The sequence below is a fragment of the Schistocerca americana genome, unplaced genomic scaffold (genome assembly GCF_021461395.2).
Source record: "Schistocerca americana isolate TAMUIC-IGC-003095 unplaced genomic scaffold, iqSchAmer2.1 HiC_scaffold_95, whole genome shotgun sequence".
NCBI classification, from domain to species: domain Eukaryota; kingdom Metazoa; phylum Arthropoda; class Insecta; order Orthoptera; family Acrididae; genus Schistocerca; species Schistocerca americana.
In genome coordinates, this window is record NW_025726730.1 from 75,361 (window position 1) to 91,902 (window position 16,542).

General features: G+C 54.9%; 1 protein-coding gene across 1 annotated transcript; it reads left to right on the forward strand.

The window, feature by feature from the left end:
- The first annotated feature begins 1,577 nt into the window (after positions 1 to 1,577).
- LOC124592639 lies at positions 1,578 to 16,001 on the forward strand. Its single transcript, XM_047131856.1, has 2 exons — positions 1,578 to 3,155; positions 15,894 to 16,001. Exons 1-2 carry the CDS (start codon positions 1,578 to 1,580, stop codon positions 15,999 to 16,001), a joined length of 1,686 nt encoding a protein of 561 aa, XP_046987812.1.
- The last annotated feature ends 541 nt before the right edge of the window (positions 16,002 to 16,542 follow it).

The following is a 16,542-nucleotide window of genomic DNA, read 5'->3' on the forward strand; positions in this document are numbered from 1 at the left end:
TGCTAGCAGCGCGCAACAATCACACATCATCCCTCCCCGGCGCACAATACCCAACGGCCGACGTCACACCGCACGGGTGGCTGGCCGGCCGCCGCTTTCGTTTCGAAAACAAAAACAAAAACACCCGCACTCCACTCCGACGGCCAACGGCCAGGCAGGCGCGCTCGCTCGCTCTACACGCCACCGAAATCCCCCGCCGACTCCTTCCCACATCTCAACGTGCCCCCCGTTGCAAAACATAACACACACAAAGGAACAAAACAAAGACCAGACACGACTCGACAAGACGACAGACATCCGAGAAGAACGAACGCAGGCAAGCCAACCAACGTATTCAAACAAAACAACAACGTGACAGAAAACCAACCGTCGGCCGCCGCCACAAACACGGCGACAATCAACCACGACAACAACAACAACACCGCTTACCGCTACCGCCGCCCACACCCGCCACCGACCCCCGCAATCCAACCACCGCGGCACGCAAACAGCATCCCCACGGGCATACAGACAGACCCCCACACCAAACGCAACACGACAATCAAAACCTTCCCCGACGTGCTTTGATGGCCCTGAGAAGGGCCGTTTTGGGCCGCGCGTCTCTTGCGCGCCACTAGACGACGACGGGGGGTGGGGACGACGGAGCCAAGCGCCAAACCCTTCCTTTCCCATCTCTTTCTCCTCTACTCTACTTCTTCTTCTTGGGCGAAGCCTTCGCCTTAGACGGCGTCGTCGCCTTCTTCGGGCGCGGCGCCTTCGGCTTCTTCGTCGGAACCTTGGCGGCCTTCTTCGCCTTCGACGGCGACTTGGCCTTGGCCGGCTTGGCCGCAGCCGCCTTCTTCGCACCCGCGGGAGCGGCCGACGCCGCAGACGCCTTCTTGGCGGCGCCCGCCTTCCGACCGGTCGCCGCCTTCACGCCACCAGCCTTCTTTGCGCCGGCCGCACGGGCGCCCTTCTTCTCCTTGCTGGCCGGAGCGGCGCGCTTCTTCTTGGCACCGCCAGCACGAGCCTTGCCGCCCTCGGCCGCCCCCCCGCCGCCGCCGGCGCCGGCAAGCTTGAACGAGCCGGACGCGCCCTTCCCCTTCGTCTGCACCAGCTCGCCCGCCACGACGGCCGACTTGAGGTACTTCTTGATAAACGGCGCCAGCTTCTCCGCGTCCAGCTTGTAGTGCGCGGCTATGTACTTCTTGATCGCCTGCAGCGACGACCCGCCGCGCTCCTTCAGACTCTTGATGGCGGCCGTCACCATCTCAGAGGTGCGCGGGTGCGCAGGCTTGGCGCGCGGCTTCTTCGCAGACGACGCAGACTTGGCCTTCTTCGTAGTGCCGGTGGCGGCGGGTGCCGCAGCAGTCTCGTTCGTAGCCGCCTGATCTGCCATTTCGACGACGCGCGTAACACACAGCGAGAGCGAGAGCGAGCGGGACGGCAGGCAGGCACGCAAGCACAGCACAGCAGCAGAGCAGAGAATCACAAGGCCCAGCCAGTGTCGCGGGCGGGCGCGGACGGCCGAGAGAGCGGCCGCCACTCTGCGCGCCGCCGCGCCGCGCCTCCCGCGCTTGCTACCACTCGAAATCGTGATGTCGGAAGGGGAGGATGTGCGATTGCGTGCTCGTGAGTCTGGTGCTCATGCACCAGGAACACCTGTGCCGGCCGGCCGCGGTTTGACGGGGCTTGCTCCGTCGACCGCCCCGCCATCAGCCGGCACGTCTACGATGACCCGACCCGGCGCGAGGGGAAGTATTAGTACCCTCGCGTCGGAGATGAATATGGACCATGATATGGATTTTACTCCGGACCTACCTGAGGACGACGAACCTGCCGAGTCTCCTACAGCCTCGAGAGAAGCGAAAAACCACCGACGAGGGGACCGTAGCCATTCTACAGACGGCCGCGAAGACCACGGCAGCACAGCCGCAGCGGACTTCCAGATTCCGCCACGGAAGAAGCAGGCGCGGCATCAACAGCTCATAGTGGCCAGAGAACTTGATGTAACTAACCGGTATGAGCCCCTAAGAGGGACGGGAGTGTCACTAGACGCCGCAAATGATGATTTAGTGGAGAAACAGCGACAGAGAGATGAACAACAGCGGCGGCAAAACACGCCTGCAGATCCCGAAAATGACCATGACATGGAAGCAGATGCTCCACCAGTACCACCTGCAGGACCCAAGAGGATTCCGCCGATAACCTTGCGGTACAAGGAGTCTTACAAGCAGCTGCACACGTGGCTCAAGACGAACTGTAAGGCGACATTTACAGTGCGACAGACGGGCGGAGAGACATTGAAGCTGCTATTAAACACAACTGAAGACTATGTCAACGTCGTGGGAAAGCTTGGGGAAGAAGGGATTCCCATGTACACGACGCCAGCGGTCCGGCCACCTACGATAAAGACGCTGATAAAAGGAATACCGATGACTGTGACACACGCAGAACTTAAAGAAGAGTTAGAAGAGTTGGGATATGTTGCTACAGTGATCGAGAATCACAAGATGCCGGGAACTAATCAACTCACTGGGCACCGTGTTGTGATACTACCGGATACGACCGAACATCGCGGCATCTTTCAACTCACTCGTATCTACGATCTTTCAGTGAAAGTTGAACGACTGAGAAGACCACGCGGACATATACAATGTTACAGATGCCAAGGATTCAATCATGTTGCCCGCTATTGCACCATGCCACCAGTGTGCGTAAAATGCGGCGCGGGACATGACAGCCGTGAATGTACGCGGTCACGAGAAGAGGCGCCGACGTGTGGGCTCTGTGGCGGGGCTCATCCCGCTAATTATCGAACGTGCCCCAAGCACAAGGAGGCAAGTCGACGATTTAGAGGACTACCACCGCTGAAGCCATCTACGCGCCGGCAGCGACCGCCGCCGCCACCGCCGACCGTGGACCAGAGCAGCTGGCCCACGCCGATGCAGCACCGCGCCAACAGGCTGCGCACAGAGCTCACGGCAGCGGAAGTCCTAAAACAGGGCCTCCAGCCGCGCGCGTCATCGTCAATCCCGGCGTCACAGCGCCAAACTGTGCCGCCAAGTTATGGACCACAGCCGGCAAACGCAAGGAGACAGCCGTCACCACCACCGAGGACGGAACAGCCTGATCTACAGGTACTACTTGCGCAAATTGCATCTACCCTTGCAGAGGTGAGTAGAGCGCTTGTGCAGCTGCCACAAACCATCGCCGCCACCATTGAGGCGACGCTCAGCAGAACGCAAATAGTAACTAAAGACGTGACCATGCAGCATGCCTAGGCTGCCACGACTCGATAATCTACGTATAATGACGTACAATGCGGACAATCTGACTAATGACGTGCTTGAGCTGCGACAGTTTATTACGGACTACAACATAGACATTTGTCTAGTGAACGAGACTTTTCTGAAGCCAGGGATTCGATCTAACATTCCAAATTATAAGTGTTATAGGACGGACAGATTGACGCACGGCGGCGGCACCGCTATTTTCATTCGCCGTTCAATTAGTCATCATGAAGCGCCTCCACCAATCACGCGCCACATCGAAACGACAGCTATCATTGTAGAGACTCAAAACGGGCCAATCACATTCATCTCCGTCTATCGCAGTCCACGTCACATTCTTGACATTGATGACGCAAGAGAATTGTTACGGACGCCAGGCCGACTTTTTATCGCCGGCGATCTGAATTCAAAACATGCCGCCTGGAATTCTCTCGTAACAAATATGAGTGGCCGCCTCCTATTGCAGGCAACGGAAGAAGCCAATGCGTACGTTTGTGGCCCCGACGAGCCGACGTGTTTTCCATCACGCGGCCGACCTGACATAATTGACATCTCCATCACTAAAGGCATTCCACATTTCATGTCCGCAGAAGTAGTGCATGCACTAAACTCAAATCATCTACCCGTCATTTTCACCCTTCACGTCACACCTGTACAGCACCCAGGCCGCCTAAATCTACGACGCACGAACTGGGACTCATTCCGTGAACATGTCACATTTTCAATAGATGTAATTCAAGACGAAGACGACATCACTGAACAATCGATCACTGCATTCACCGACACCATCACAGAAGCATTGAATCTTTCGACACCGCCACCTAAGCCGCCGCATTTACCGACACCAGGACTGCCGCAACACATTCTCGATTCAATACGACGGCGCAACAGACTATGCAGAGAATGGCGACTAACACGAAATCCGCAGCTCAAGAGACAAATTAACCAGTTACGACGCGAAATTAAGGCAGCACTCATCGACTACAGAAACCAGCAGTGGGCAGCTAAACTACGCGCCTTCACACCCGATCCTATGCATTGGCACATGATAAAATTCTTCACAAATCGCAGGACCACAATACCGCCGCTCCAGACACAAGACAGGACCGCATACAGACCGGAAGACAAGGCCAACATGCTCGCTGACACTTTTGAACAGAACTTTCAACCGCAAAATGACAGAGTTGACCAACAGAGAGTCGAACGAATTGAAAGAGAGGCTGACGAACTACTCCGCACGTATGATGACGACGAAGACGAAGAGGAAAACGAAATAACACCTACCACCGCAAGAGAAGTTCAGGCTGCCATACGGATGCTACCGCCGAACAAGGCCCCCGGCGTTGACGACATACAAGGTCGTGTACTCAAACAACTCCCGTGGACAGCGATCGTACGACTTGCAGCCATCTTCAACTGGATTTTCACCTCATCTACATATCCATCACAGTGGAAACATTCAATAGTAGTCGCCGTACCTAAACCTGGAAAAGACAGACGTCATCCGCAGAACTATCGACCAATCAGCCTGTTACCACACATCAGTAAACTGTTCGAACGCATATTTCTTGCACGACTCCAGAACGTCATCACCAGAACAGAAGCTTTACCGCAAGAACAATTTGGATTTCGCAGTGGCCACAGCACAACACAACAAATTCTCCGAGTAGTACATTACATCATTGAAGCATTCAATCGAAAAGAATTTTGTGGTGCAGTCCTTCTTGATGTGACCAAAGCGTTCGACACAGTATGGCATAAAGGACTCATCTGGAAACTTCATCACCTGCACTTTCCGAAACCATTCATTCGCCTACTCGCCTCATACCTGCAAGGACGTACTTTCGCTGTCAGGATGGATGACGCACTATCGACGCCACGACAAATCAACGCCGGGGTACCCCAAGGATCGGTCCTTGGGCCGATCCTCTACTCACTATTCACGACCGACATACCGACGCAACCACGAGTAGAAAAAGCAATCTACGCCGATGACACTGTAATCTACACACGCAGCCGCTGGAGAGAAGTTTTGGTGCCGCGGTTGCAGAGCGCACTGAATTCACTTGAACAATGGGCAGCAAAATGGCGGATAACATTCAACCCGACGAAGACACAGGCGGTGATTTTCACTAGGAAGAAGACAATGCCAGCTCGTCACCTCCGACTTTACAACACGCAGCTGCCGTGGGACACATCAGCGCGGTATCTCGGCGTCATTCTCGACAAACGACTAACATGGAAACTACAAATTGACGACGTCAGAGCAAAAATCAACCAACGACTCGGCGCATTGTATCCACTCATCAATGAGACTTCCGACTTATCCATTGAAAACGGCCTCCTGATTTTTAGGATGTACATCAGACCGGTAATGGATTATGCCAGTGAAGTATGGGGATGTGCGGCAAAGACCCACATTCAGAGACTACAGTCACTACAAAACAAAATCCTACGACGAGTTTTTCATGTTCATTCGCAATTTCCACATCGATTTCTACAAGACGCCGCGGACGAAAAAGAAGTACTACAGAGACATAAGGACCAAGCACGAAGATTTTACGACCGTGCACATGACGCAGATAACCCACTCATTAGACAATTGACGGAACCACAACCGGCGAGGGACAAATACAGAAGACCGATAGCATTACTTGACCGCTGATGAAGCAAGAAGCCTAAAACATGACCTCTCTCAGCCTGAAAAAACGGGCTCCGCAGTAAAAAAGCTCCAAAAAGTAAAAATAAAAAACTCCGCAAAAACAAGAAAGTCACACTCCCGTCCCACAAACACACAAGACACTGCTCAATAAAGATGACCAAATTTTCACACATGTTCCCCAGAAGAAGCAGGCAATGCTAACAAGTAAATCCTGCAATAAAATAGCTGTAAAACTTAGCCATAAGAAAGTGGACGGAGCGCTTGCTACCGCCCAACGTCCGACAGCCTGTGCGGAGCAGCCCCAAACCTGCGCCACAACCGCCCGCGCCTTTCAAACCACCGAGGATGGGGCTACACACAGCCACACCACAGTCGCCAACCAGTCGCCACGGCAGCGCCGCAAACCACGGCCAAACTGCAGCTACCGCGCGCTACAGCCTGGGTCGGCCCGCCGAGAATCGCCGCCCCCGCCCAAATGCCGCCCCCACAGCCCCAGCCGACGACCCGCCACAATGGCCAAACCTTCGGCAAAACTCCCACACCGTCGCCGCGGCAGCCCGGCCAGCGCGGCCGGCGCCACAGCCACACAAGCCGAGGCGTGCGGCGATGACGGCCGTGCAAACGCGCCTCCGCCGCCCCATCGCCTTCCGTCGCCCTCCCGCCGTTTCCCGATCGGCCCGCAGCCGTCGGGCCACATCGCGCGCCGTCCTCCTCCTCTCGCCGGCCAACATTCACAGCCGTTTCTCACCAATTGCCCGCCGCAAACGGACGCCGCCTGCGCAACAGGCGCCGCCGCCCCTCGCCGCTTCCGACCCAACCCCTCGACCGAGGCAAACCGCAATCCGAATCTACAGACCAACCCAATCTGCCGTCAAGCACACACGACAGCCGACCTTACACGTTACGCGTTACACATTACGTTTACACGTCTACGTTAGGTTAGGTTAGGTGGACGTGGGTTAGGTTAAGGGGACTTGGGTTAGGTTAAGCGTCAAACTTAGGTTAAGCATTCAAACACGTCAGGCGTCAGAGGTTAGGTTAGGTTAGGTTACACGTTAGGTTAAGGGGTCAGTGCTAGGTTAAGAAGCGTCAAACGTAGGTTAAAAAAGCGTTCAAACGTGAGGCGTGAGCCGGACAGCTTACCTTACGTAGACGTTAGGGGCTCACAGGCTGAGCTCACCTCGCCACACCACAGGTTAGGTTCGGTTCGGTTCGCTCGGCTCAGCGTAAAGCGCCGAGGTCAGGGTTACGTTCGTTCACCTTCGGGCGCCACACTTTCGGTTGAAAGGTCGCGACGGGACGACGTCGGCACGCACGCCGCAAACGAACAAAAACGTACAGACGACGTCGGAAACCGCCGACAGACGGGGGAGCAGCACGACCACGACCAGACACCGAGCGCGAACGAGACACACGCGAACCACCCCCACCGGCCAAAGGGCACCACACAACAACCCAGAGCACCACGTGTCGACACCAGAGCAACCCGCCGCTCACGCGACATGGCTGGCACCGAAGGGCAACCGCCCGCAACTGCGCTTTCCGCGCCGGCCCGGATGCACGTCGTGCTACAACAACACCACTACCGTACACAGCCGCTGTTCACAACATCACTATCAATGGCGCGCCCGCGGCTCGCCGCCGTCGCAGTCGCAGCCCCAACGCCAGCACTTTTGCACCACCATTCACACGCACCGCAACACAGCTCGCCGACACAGCCGAACAAAACAAACACCACACAACAACAGCAACAACAACGCCGCCGCCTCTACTTGTGCCGGCGACCCACCCCGCCGATGGCGCACCTTTCGCCAGCCGGCAATCGACACACACGCACCCACCCACCGGGGCCCAGTGCAAAAAAAAAAAAAAAAAAAAAAAAAAAAAAAAAAAAAAAAAAACACACAAAAACAAAAAAACCAAACAACACAAACGACACGGGAAGCGCACACCGCCACTTCGCGCGCACGCCACCAACCAGTCGTCGTCTCAAAATAACAAACACAAACAAAATAAACTAACAACTAGGGCAACACAAAACAAAAACGCCTCGCACGAACCGAACCGCCCACAAAAAGGACAAGCACACGCACAGCCTCTGCTGACGACCACGACGCAGCGGCACGCTGCTCCTGTCCCGCGCCCCGCGCCCCGCGCCCCACTCGATTCACAACTCACGCGACACCGTCAACGACGGGCTCGCTTCCCGCAACCTACCACCTTTCCGCCACGACGCACAGCCCCAGCCCCACCCGACGACTGCACTTTCACCACCGCCTCCCCCTTCCCCCCCAAAACACACACACACACACACACACACACACACACACACACAGCCAGCCAAAAACGCACTCGCGACCCACACATGCACGTGCATCGGCACACGCCAACCAGTCAACGTCGACAACCACACGCAAGGCTCGAAACGAAAACGAAACCGGCGTCCTTCCACGTTGCCATCAAGCTACGCGACACAAGACACAAGGAACCAACACAACAGCCGGCCCCACTAATTCCCACTCTCACGCCGCAAAAAGCACACCGACACCGCCAAACACGCACGCACATTCCCCTTCGCACTGACACCACCGACCGGCTCGCTACCACACACCTCTCGGCAGCCGTTTTCACGCCAATTCGCCACACCGCCCACACAGTCGACAAGCGCCCGCCCTGTACGGCACACGCAACGACGCAGCGCAGCAAAGGGCGCCCGCAACACATACCTCTCCGCCGCCCGACGCGCCAACCGCCACGCCACACCACACCGCACCGCCAGCCACTCGCAAATTGTGCACTGCCACCAGCCACACGTCCAACACGCCGCGCCGCCTCCGGCCACCCGCCAGGGGGCGCTCACGTCCGCGACAACAGCGCGGCCCGCCGGGCCGGGCCGAACCGAACCGAGCCGCCGCTGCTCTGCACTCGGCACGGCCACACCCTGCTGCAGACCGGGCTCGTCCCTCTGTACGCGTCTGCCTGCGCATCAACACAACACGACCTTTTGTTTTTTTTTTTTCTCTCTCTACCGCCATCCCTTCTTCTCGCGTTTTACTCGTTGTTGCAGCAGCGGCGCACACCTACACATCCACAGCCCCAGCCGAGCCGGCCTCACCTCAGGGCCCGCCGCCAGCGTCTCCTCCTCGGGCACAGGTGCGGTGCTGTGGCCGCCCATCCAACCGCATTGCTGGCCGTCCAGCCACCAGGCGTTCCCACTGCCGCGAGCCACGCCGCGCACCGACCCTGCTGCAGAAAACGAAGCATAGCCAGAGACCGACCGATACACAAAGCAAGCCGTCGCCTCGCCTCTTGTCCTTCCTGCCTTCCTTCCGCCCCCGCCCTTCTCACACCACCGCCTCTCCACTTTCGCCCCCCCCTCCTTTTTTTTTTTTTTTTTTGTTTTCTTCTTTCTTTCTTTCTTTCTTTGGCCCTCTCTCCTTCCCGCCATGGCGGTTACGGCACCGCGCTGCAGCGGCAGATTTTTTTGCGCCCACACGCCTACTCCTACCACCATTAACCTTGCCCTGCCCTGCCCTGCCCTGCCCTGCCCTGCCCATCAACGTCGCAGTCGAACCGACGCTTGCCAACACACTGCCCACGTTCCTTTCTCTTTTCGGCCTACGCCCATTACGCGCCGCCGCCACAGCACCTTCCCTTCCCACAACACACCGACGTCATCACACGCACCCAAAACAGGGGCCACGACCGTGTTCCTCGCCCACTCCCATCCCGCACGGTACGCACATTCCCAACTACTACCGCGCACCCTCCCTTTCCAATCTGTGTGTCTCTGTGTCTGTGTCCTGTCCGCGCGTGACGCCTCTCAACATCCGCCGTCCCCCGTCCCGTTTTCGCCCCCATGCCGTCGTCGCGCCGCCTCCTCCCCGTCCACCGCCGCCCCTGTCCGCCCCGCACCACACCATACACCGCTGCTTGTCCCGGCCGTTGCCACCAAAGGCGCCGACCGCAAACGCGCCACGCCGCAGCCCCCGTGCGTCTCGCGCTCGCTTGCATCTCCGTGCCGACGCTGCCTCTCTTCCCGCTCGCACTCGACCTCGACAACACAGTCTTTGGCTCCGCCACTGCGTGTTCCGGTGGTACGCACGCTGCAACACGTATGTATTCATTACCAGAGCGATGGCGAGGCATGACAGCATCTCTGTCTGACCAGAGAGTTCTTTATCGCTGCTAGTCGGCGCTTGGACCGCGCCAGACGACAGTAGTGGCACGCACCGGGTCGCCAGGAACAGTTGTTATATATATATTGTAGCGCGAGTCGGGAGAGGTAGTAGTCGGTCGACAGTAGTAGCGGGTGGACGGTTGTACTGAGCGGGCGTCGGCGGCGTGCTCTGCTCGTCTCGCGACTCTGGTCACGGTTCGGGACGATGTATAGTCTATTGTGTTATAATCAAAAGGTGGTGTGACGCTGCATTGCGCAAATCTGATAACGTATGTTCATTGTACTTATTTTGTTCAACAACAAAAGCCCCACTATTACTTTTTTTCTAAAGTAACTTTTGTCTCTTAACGAAAAACATTCACTTTTTAAAGACTACTTCCTATGGCATTTCCCTCCAAGGAGTGCAATTAATTACCAGCCAGCACTCATTCATTGCACACAGCTGTGTAAGGGGTATCTACAATTGAGGAGCGGATATAAATGCAATTTTTTTGTTTTTTTTTGTTTTTTTTTTTTTTTTTTTTTTTTTTTTTGTGTGTGTGTGTGTGTGTTGTAACCTCCCAGCAAAATTTAAAATAATGGACAATGTTATTTACGGATGCTAATGGACATTGCGCTAATTGTAACCTCGCCCACAATGAGAGGTATTGAAAATGGCAACAAAAATGTGAAATTCGCAATCTGACTCAAATATAAAGTCTTCACACAACATTTAAAAAAGTCCGTTCAGTGACAAGAAACTTCAATTAAACCGAAATATCGGTCTTTGGCCCTGTGCAAAACAATCAGAATTAAAGTCTTACCTCCGAATAAATGGATGTCACATTTCTGCTCTGGTTGTTGCGCAGCGCTTGGAGGAACTGCATTGCAAATAATAATATTCTCTTTTTTTGTGATTTTAGTGACATTTTTCTTCAAAGAAGTGGAATGAAATGTGAAGTGCAACGAACTCTTTAGTTCAATAAACAATTAAATGTTTGAAAAATGCTTTTGAAATAAAAATTATTATTGGGGAACTTGTTGGAGAATAATTACAATAAATACAATGTTTCATTATCTAATGATTATATTAATTAACAGTATACCTTATTCACCATCTTGACCAGTGTTGCCGACCGCCTACATCACACAACCGCGCTCGGCTGCTACTACTGACCGACCGCTCTGCATGACGACTATTAGCGTACTGCACGCGACGACTACTGACAGAGTACAGCCCTCAACTACACATAGCTACGGACTCGCAACGACTACTGACTGACTGAGAACCGCTCGCAACACTCGCGCAGTCCAGCGCAAACTCTCTGGTCACAGATGCTACAATGTCTCGCCATCGCTACTATGTTACATACGTGTTTCAGTGTCTTTTTCATTGGGGTAACGATCTTTGGCTCTTTTTATTCTGAATACAGGGCCAAAGGTCAACGCTGCTGCCCTTATACAATTTATCAGGTTTCATTATGTCTGTTGCAATGTTACATACGGTTCACTCTTTCATTAATATTATCGTTGGGTTTGTTTTGTAGGGACGTTAACATTCTGGCACATTTTTATTATCATCGGACTCTCTGCTATTTGTGCAGGGAGGTTATACCTGGGTCCATTTCCATTTTAATATTGATAGACTTTTTGTTTTCTCGTTGTTTTTCCTTCTTTTTTTTTTGTTTTGTTTTTCCCGCTCTCACCACCACCGCCGCATCACGCCTTCCGTTTTCTTGGTTTCTTTTCTGTTCTTCAACTGCTTCAACATCACCGCGCCCCATTTCCACACCACAGCCATCAGCCTCCAAGACGGGCGGGCGCAGTGTGCCATTTCCGGCGCACAAGCACACCCGTACGGTACTCTCCTCGCCCCCACGCCACCAACAACACAGCGACCACGCGGCTTTCAGGCATGGCACGGCACCGGCGAAATGCGCCGCCCCCGCCCCTCCGCGCATCCGTCCGTCTCGCCACGTTCACTGACAGCCGCGTCTGCGGCTACACCACGACAACCACAACACAACACCGCTCCCCTCCCTGGCAACTCACATTGTTTTTCTCCTCCTCTTTTGCACAAACCACAACGCCGAGCACAGGCGCAAGCCACCCACACCGCGCCCCTCCCCGTCCCGTCTTTGGCCGCCGCTCCTCGTTTGCCCCCTCCCATCTCCCGAAATGCCATGCCAGCAGCGTTACGCATGCCCCTCCCCTGTCCACACAACACTACCGCCTAACGAACAGCCTTCCGGGCCACATGCAGGGCACGCCCACCTCCAAACACTGCCAATTCACGGACGCACGCACACACACACTCACTTTCTCGACACCTTTCTGTACGGAGGGTGCGTCATCTCGACCGTGACAGAGTGACGGCAACTATCGACGATCCATTTCCCCCCAATGGTAAAACATGTCCACTAACACCTACATACATCATTCACGTACACAGACAATAGCATACACACAATGGGAGGGCACACGAACATGGACGGCACGGCACTGTCATACACTCTTCCTCAGAACCATATCAACAAACGTTACGTACATCCGGGAAAGCGAAAGCGAAAGCAAAAGCAAAGGCAAAGCCCAATGCAGCCGTCAAAGGTAACGTTCACCACGGCAGACACTTGCAGCCGCGCCGCCGTTAAACGCATTTCAGTGCGGCTCCAATACGCCTCCGACACGGGAACGTTCCGTTGCTCTACGAATGCGTTTCTCCCCTTTTTCCCTTCCTCTCTCTTTTGCCCCCCCTCCTTGCACTCTTGCCTCATTCCTCACGTTCTGCCCAGACATTCGACCGATCAAAGTCAACCTTTCGTTACCGTTCTCAGCGCGACGGTGTACAACAGTATGACGGGTGTGCCCAAGACTTCGGTTCAGTTGCGTGACGCCCGTCTATCGCGCCGATCGACAGTTACTCAGGGGGCGACGGATCGGACCACGTCACCGACACACAAAACACTTTCAAACAAACAAATACGCACCGGATGGACACAGACAAACACGTGTACAGACATTCGCCAAACAAACGACCGCCGCCGCCGCCGCCGCCGCCGCCGTCGTCGTCTAGCGTCGCGCTTACTGTACTGCACTGGACACGCGTGCATCTTGAATGACGACATCGGTGTGCGTGCGTCGTACGCAATCAGTCAGACACGGCTATCAAACATCAGAGTCGAATGGTACATCATCGTGCGTGTTCGCCGTACACGTACAGTACAATACAACAACAATGCGTCTTAATGGCACGTTCATTTCAACGTCACTCACACACCTCCACGCTGCAGTTACGTCGCACCATTGTCAAACTCGGCGTACAGCAAAGGGAATAGTGGGCGGCAAAAAAAAAAAAAAACAACCAAACAAAAACATTTCACATTTCACCCTCGCCATGTATGATGTGCAAAAAAACAAACCCGCAAACGGCCGTCGTTACGGTGACACAAAAGTCGCCGATCGCACAGTCCCCCCTCGCAGACGGGTAACACACACACACACACCAACAACACCAATGGGTCAAAAACCACGCCAACGAGGCGTGCCACCATTCCACGCCACGGCGACCAACCTCGTGGCCGTACCCCGCGCAACACGCTTTGACGCGCCCCCCCACCCACAATCAAAATGCACACATACATCACAGCCGTCCACACAAACAACAACAACAATTCCGCCCTTCCCGCAAAAGGCAAGTTGGTGGCCCTGAAAAGGGCCGTTTTGCCGCTCTCGCAACGGAGGAGCCTTCTCCATCCTTCCTTCCATTCCAGAGCCACCTCCTTACTTGGAGCTCGTGTACTTGGTCACCGCCTTCGTGCCCTCGCTCACGGCGTGCTTGGCCAGCTCGCCAGGCAGCAACAGCCGCACAGCGGTCTGGATCTCGCGGGACGTGATGGTCGAGCGCTTGTTGTAGTGCGCCAGCCGAGAAGCCTCGGCCGCAATGCGCTCGAAAATGTCGTTCACGAAGCTGTTCATGATGCTCATCGCCTTCGACGAGATGCCCGTGTCAGGGTGCACCTGCTTCAGCACCTTGTAGATGTAGATGGCATAGCTCTCCTTCCTCTTGCGCTTCTTCTTCTTGTCGCCCTTCGAAATGTTCTTCTGCGCCTTGCCAGCCTTCTTGGCGGCCTTCCCGCTAGTCTTGGGCGGCATCTCGAACCAACGTACGGCAGCAGCAACACCAGTACCAAGCGCTCCGCTCTAGTCAGCGTCTCCCCACACAGTGGCACCCGCCGGCACGGCACGGCAAAACTTGACGGGACTTTCGTCCGCTTATGTGCTGAAGGATCGCTCTTGGCCTGCCTTCAGAATGAGTGATTAGGTTCGAAATGGCTTTGTTATGTTTCTAGGTCGGTATAAATGGTAAAAATTGATAGGTTAAAAGATCAGGAGTGACCCAACTGCGGTGAAACCGTCAGTTGGTACGGTATCGGCGCTGGAGTATCAGCGTCGGATGGGCGTAGGGAATATCTCCAACAGGACGACGAAGGACTGTGAGGTGATCATGTGGTGAATTTTGTAGGAAGGCGAGGGTGTTTGAGGCGCGAAGGCGAATTTGCTGGACCAGCGGAGGAATGTGGAGAAGTCTACGGATATCGTTGTTGGAGACATATCGTGGAGCGTTTGATATGATCCTAAGTGATTTGCTTTGTACTATTTGTACCTGGAGAACATGTGTGTCAGCTGCTAGTCCCCACAGTTCACAGCCATATAGTAGGAGTGAGAGGACACAGGACGTCCAGATGAGTAGCTTAGATTGTGTCGAAAGGCCTGGGCTCTTCAACAGAGGGTAGAGTTTGTGTGTCATTCCGTAAGCCTTGTGGCAGACGCCATCAACATGGGGTTTCCATGTGAGGCGGCTGTCGAAGGTGAGACCAAGGCAGGTTACTGTCTGAGACCATGGTATGCGTCGGCCTTCCAGCTCTACCAGGCGAGCCGGCGGCGTTCGTTTGTTTGTAAAGAGGATGGCCTGTGTCTTGTCGGCATTAATTTTTATTTTCCATATGTTGCTCCATTGAGTGATCTGTTCTAGGTGACGTGTGAGGTTCAGAGCGATAAATTGGAGGTTTCGGTGCGAGTTGAATACTGCAGTGTCATCCGCGTATAACGCGAGATGGTTGTTGACACGGGATGGGATGTCATTTGTGTATACTGCGTACAGAATTGGGGAGAGTAAAGACCCCTGAGGTACACCAGCTTCCACGGGCCGGATTGAGCTTCGGTTTCGGCCTTGCATGACATAAAAGGAACGCCTGGTTAAGAAGCGTTTGAGAATGTGAATTATGTGGAGAGGGCAGCCGTATTCTGCAAGTTTATATAGTAAACCGTCGTGCCATACTCTGTCAAACGCTTTTTCTATGTCCAGCAGGACCATGCCTGTACTTTTGCGCTCCAGTTGCGCTGTACGGATGGTGTCGTGGAGGCGGATGAGTTGGTGGACCGTGCCATGGCCCGCCCGAAACCCAAACTGTTGTGGAATGAGGACTGAGTGTGCGTCGAGAAAGGATTGGAGGTGGGAGAGGATAATACGTTCGAGAATCTTGCCAAGGAAGTTGAGGAGGGAAATGGGGCGGTAGTTCTGTGGGAAGAGTGGATCTTTTCGAGGTTTCGGGAGGGCAATGACACGGGCCAGCTTCCATACAGGAGGGAAGTAGTTGTAAGAAAGGCAGCTATTGTATAGATTGACCAGATAGGAAAGCGCAGTTGGAGAGAGGTGGTGAAGGAGGGCCGGCCGGATACCATCGGGACCGGGGGCTTTTCGGGATGGTATGTTGCTGATGTATGTCGCCACCTCCGGTAGAGTGACCGGTGGAAAGATGGTGTCAGTATGACGGCGAAGGAGCTGACGGACCCGGCGATGGACGCGGGTCTCGTGGGCGTCACCTTCGTCGTCGTCGACCTCGTTTAGGCGAAATTGGCGCTCGAGGGTATGTGCGAGGGCCTCCGCCTTGTCCTGAGGTGAGTACACCAGGCCTTGGGGACCATGGAGGGGCTGAGAAGGAGGAGGAGTGGATGTGGTCTCTTTTACTATGCGCCATAGACGGTCGGGGCGGTCAGCGGCGTCACGGAGGCGCCGATTCCATGTTTGATCGTGGACCTCTTGTAATCGAGCTCGAAGCTCTTGAGCTAATGCTTGCCAAATCCGCTTGTCGACTGGGTCGCGGAGGCGTTGCCACCGGCGACGAAATCGACGTTTTGTGCGGATTAATTCCTGGACGTCTGGCGGAAGGTCCAGGCGACGAGGAGGCTGAAGGACTCGTCGGGAAGAGGTGCGGTAACATTCAGTGAAGATTTTTGCTAATCGGTCCGCCGTCGGATTAATGTGGCTGCGGCGGGTGATGGGCGGAAGCTCAAGGACATGGAGGTCAACGAGTTGTTGGTAGCGTTCCCAGTTTGTATTGATAACGTAAGCCGGACGGAGCTGGTCTTGTGGACGTGCGTCAAGAAAT

Coding starts and splice junctions, on each gene's coding strand:
- LOC124592639 (XM_047131856.1), top strand. CDS start 1,578: ATGTCGGAAGGGGAGGATGTGCGATTGCGTGCTCGTGAGTCTGGTGCT. Junction 3,156..15,893: donor TTGCATCTACCCTTGCAGAG/GTGAGTAGAGCG, acceptor CACCTCCGGTAG/AGTGACCGGTGGAAAGATGG.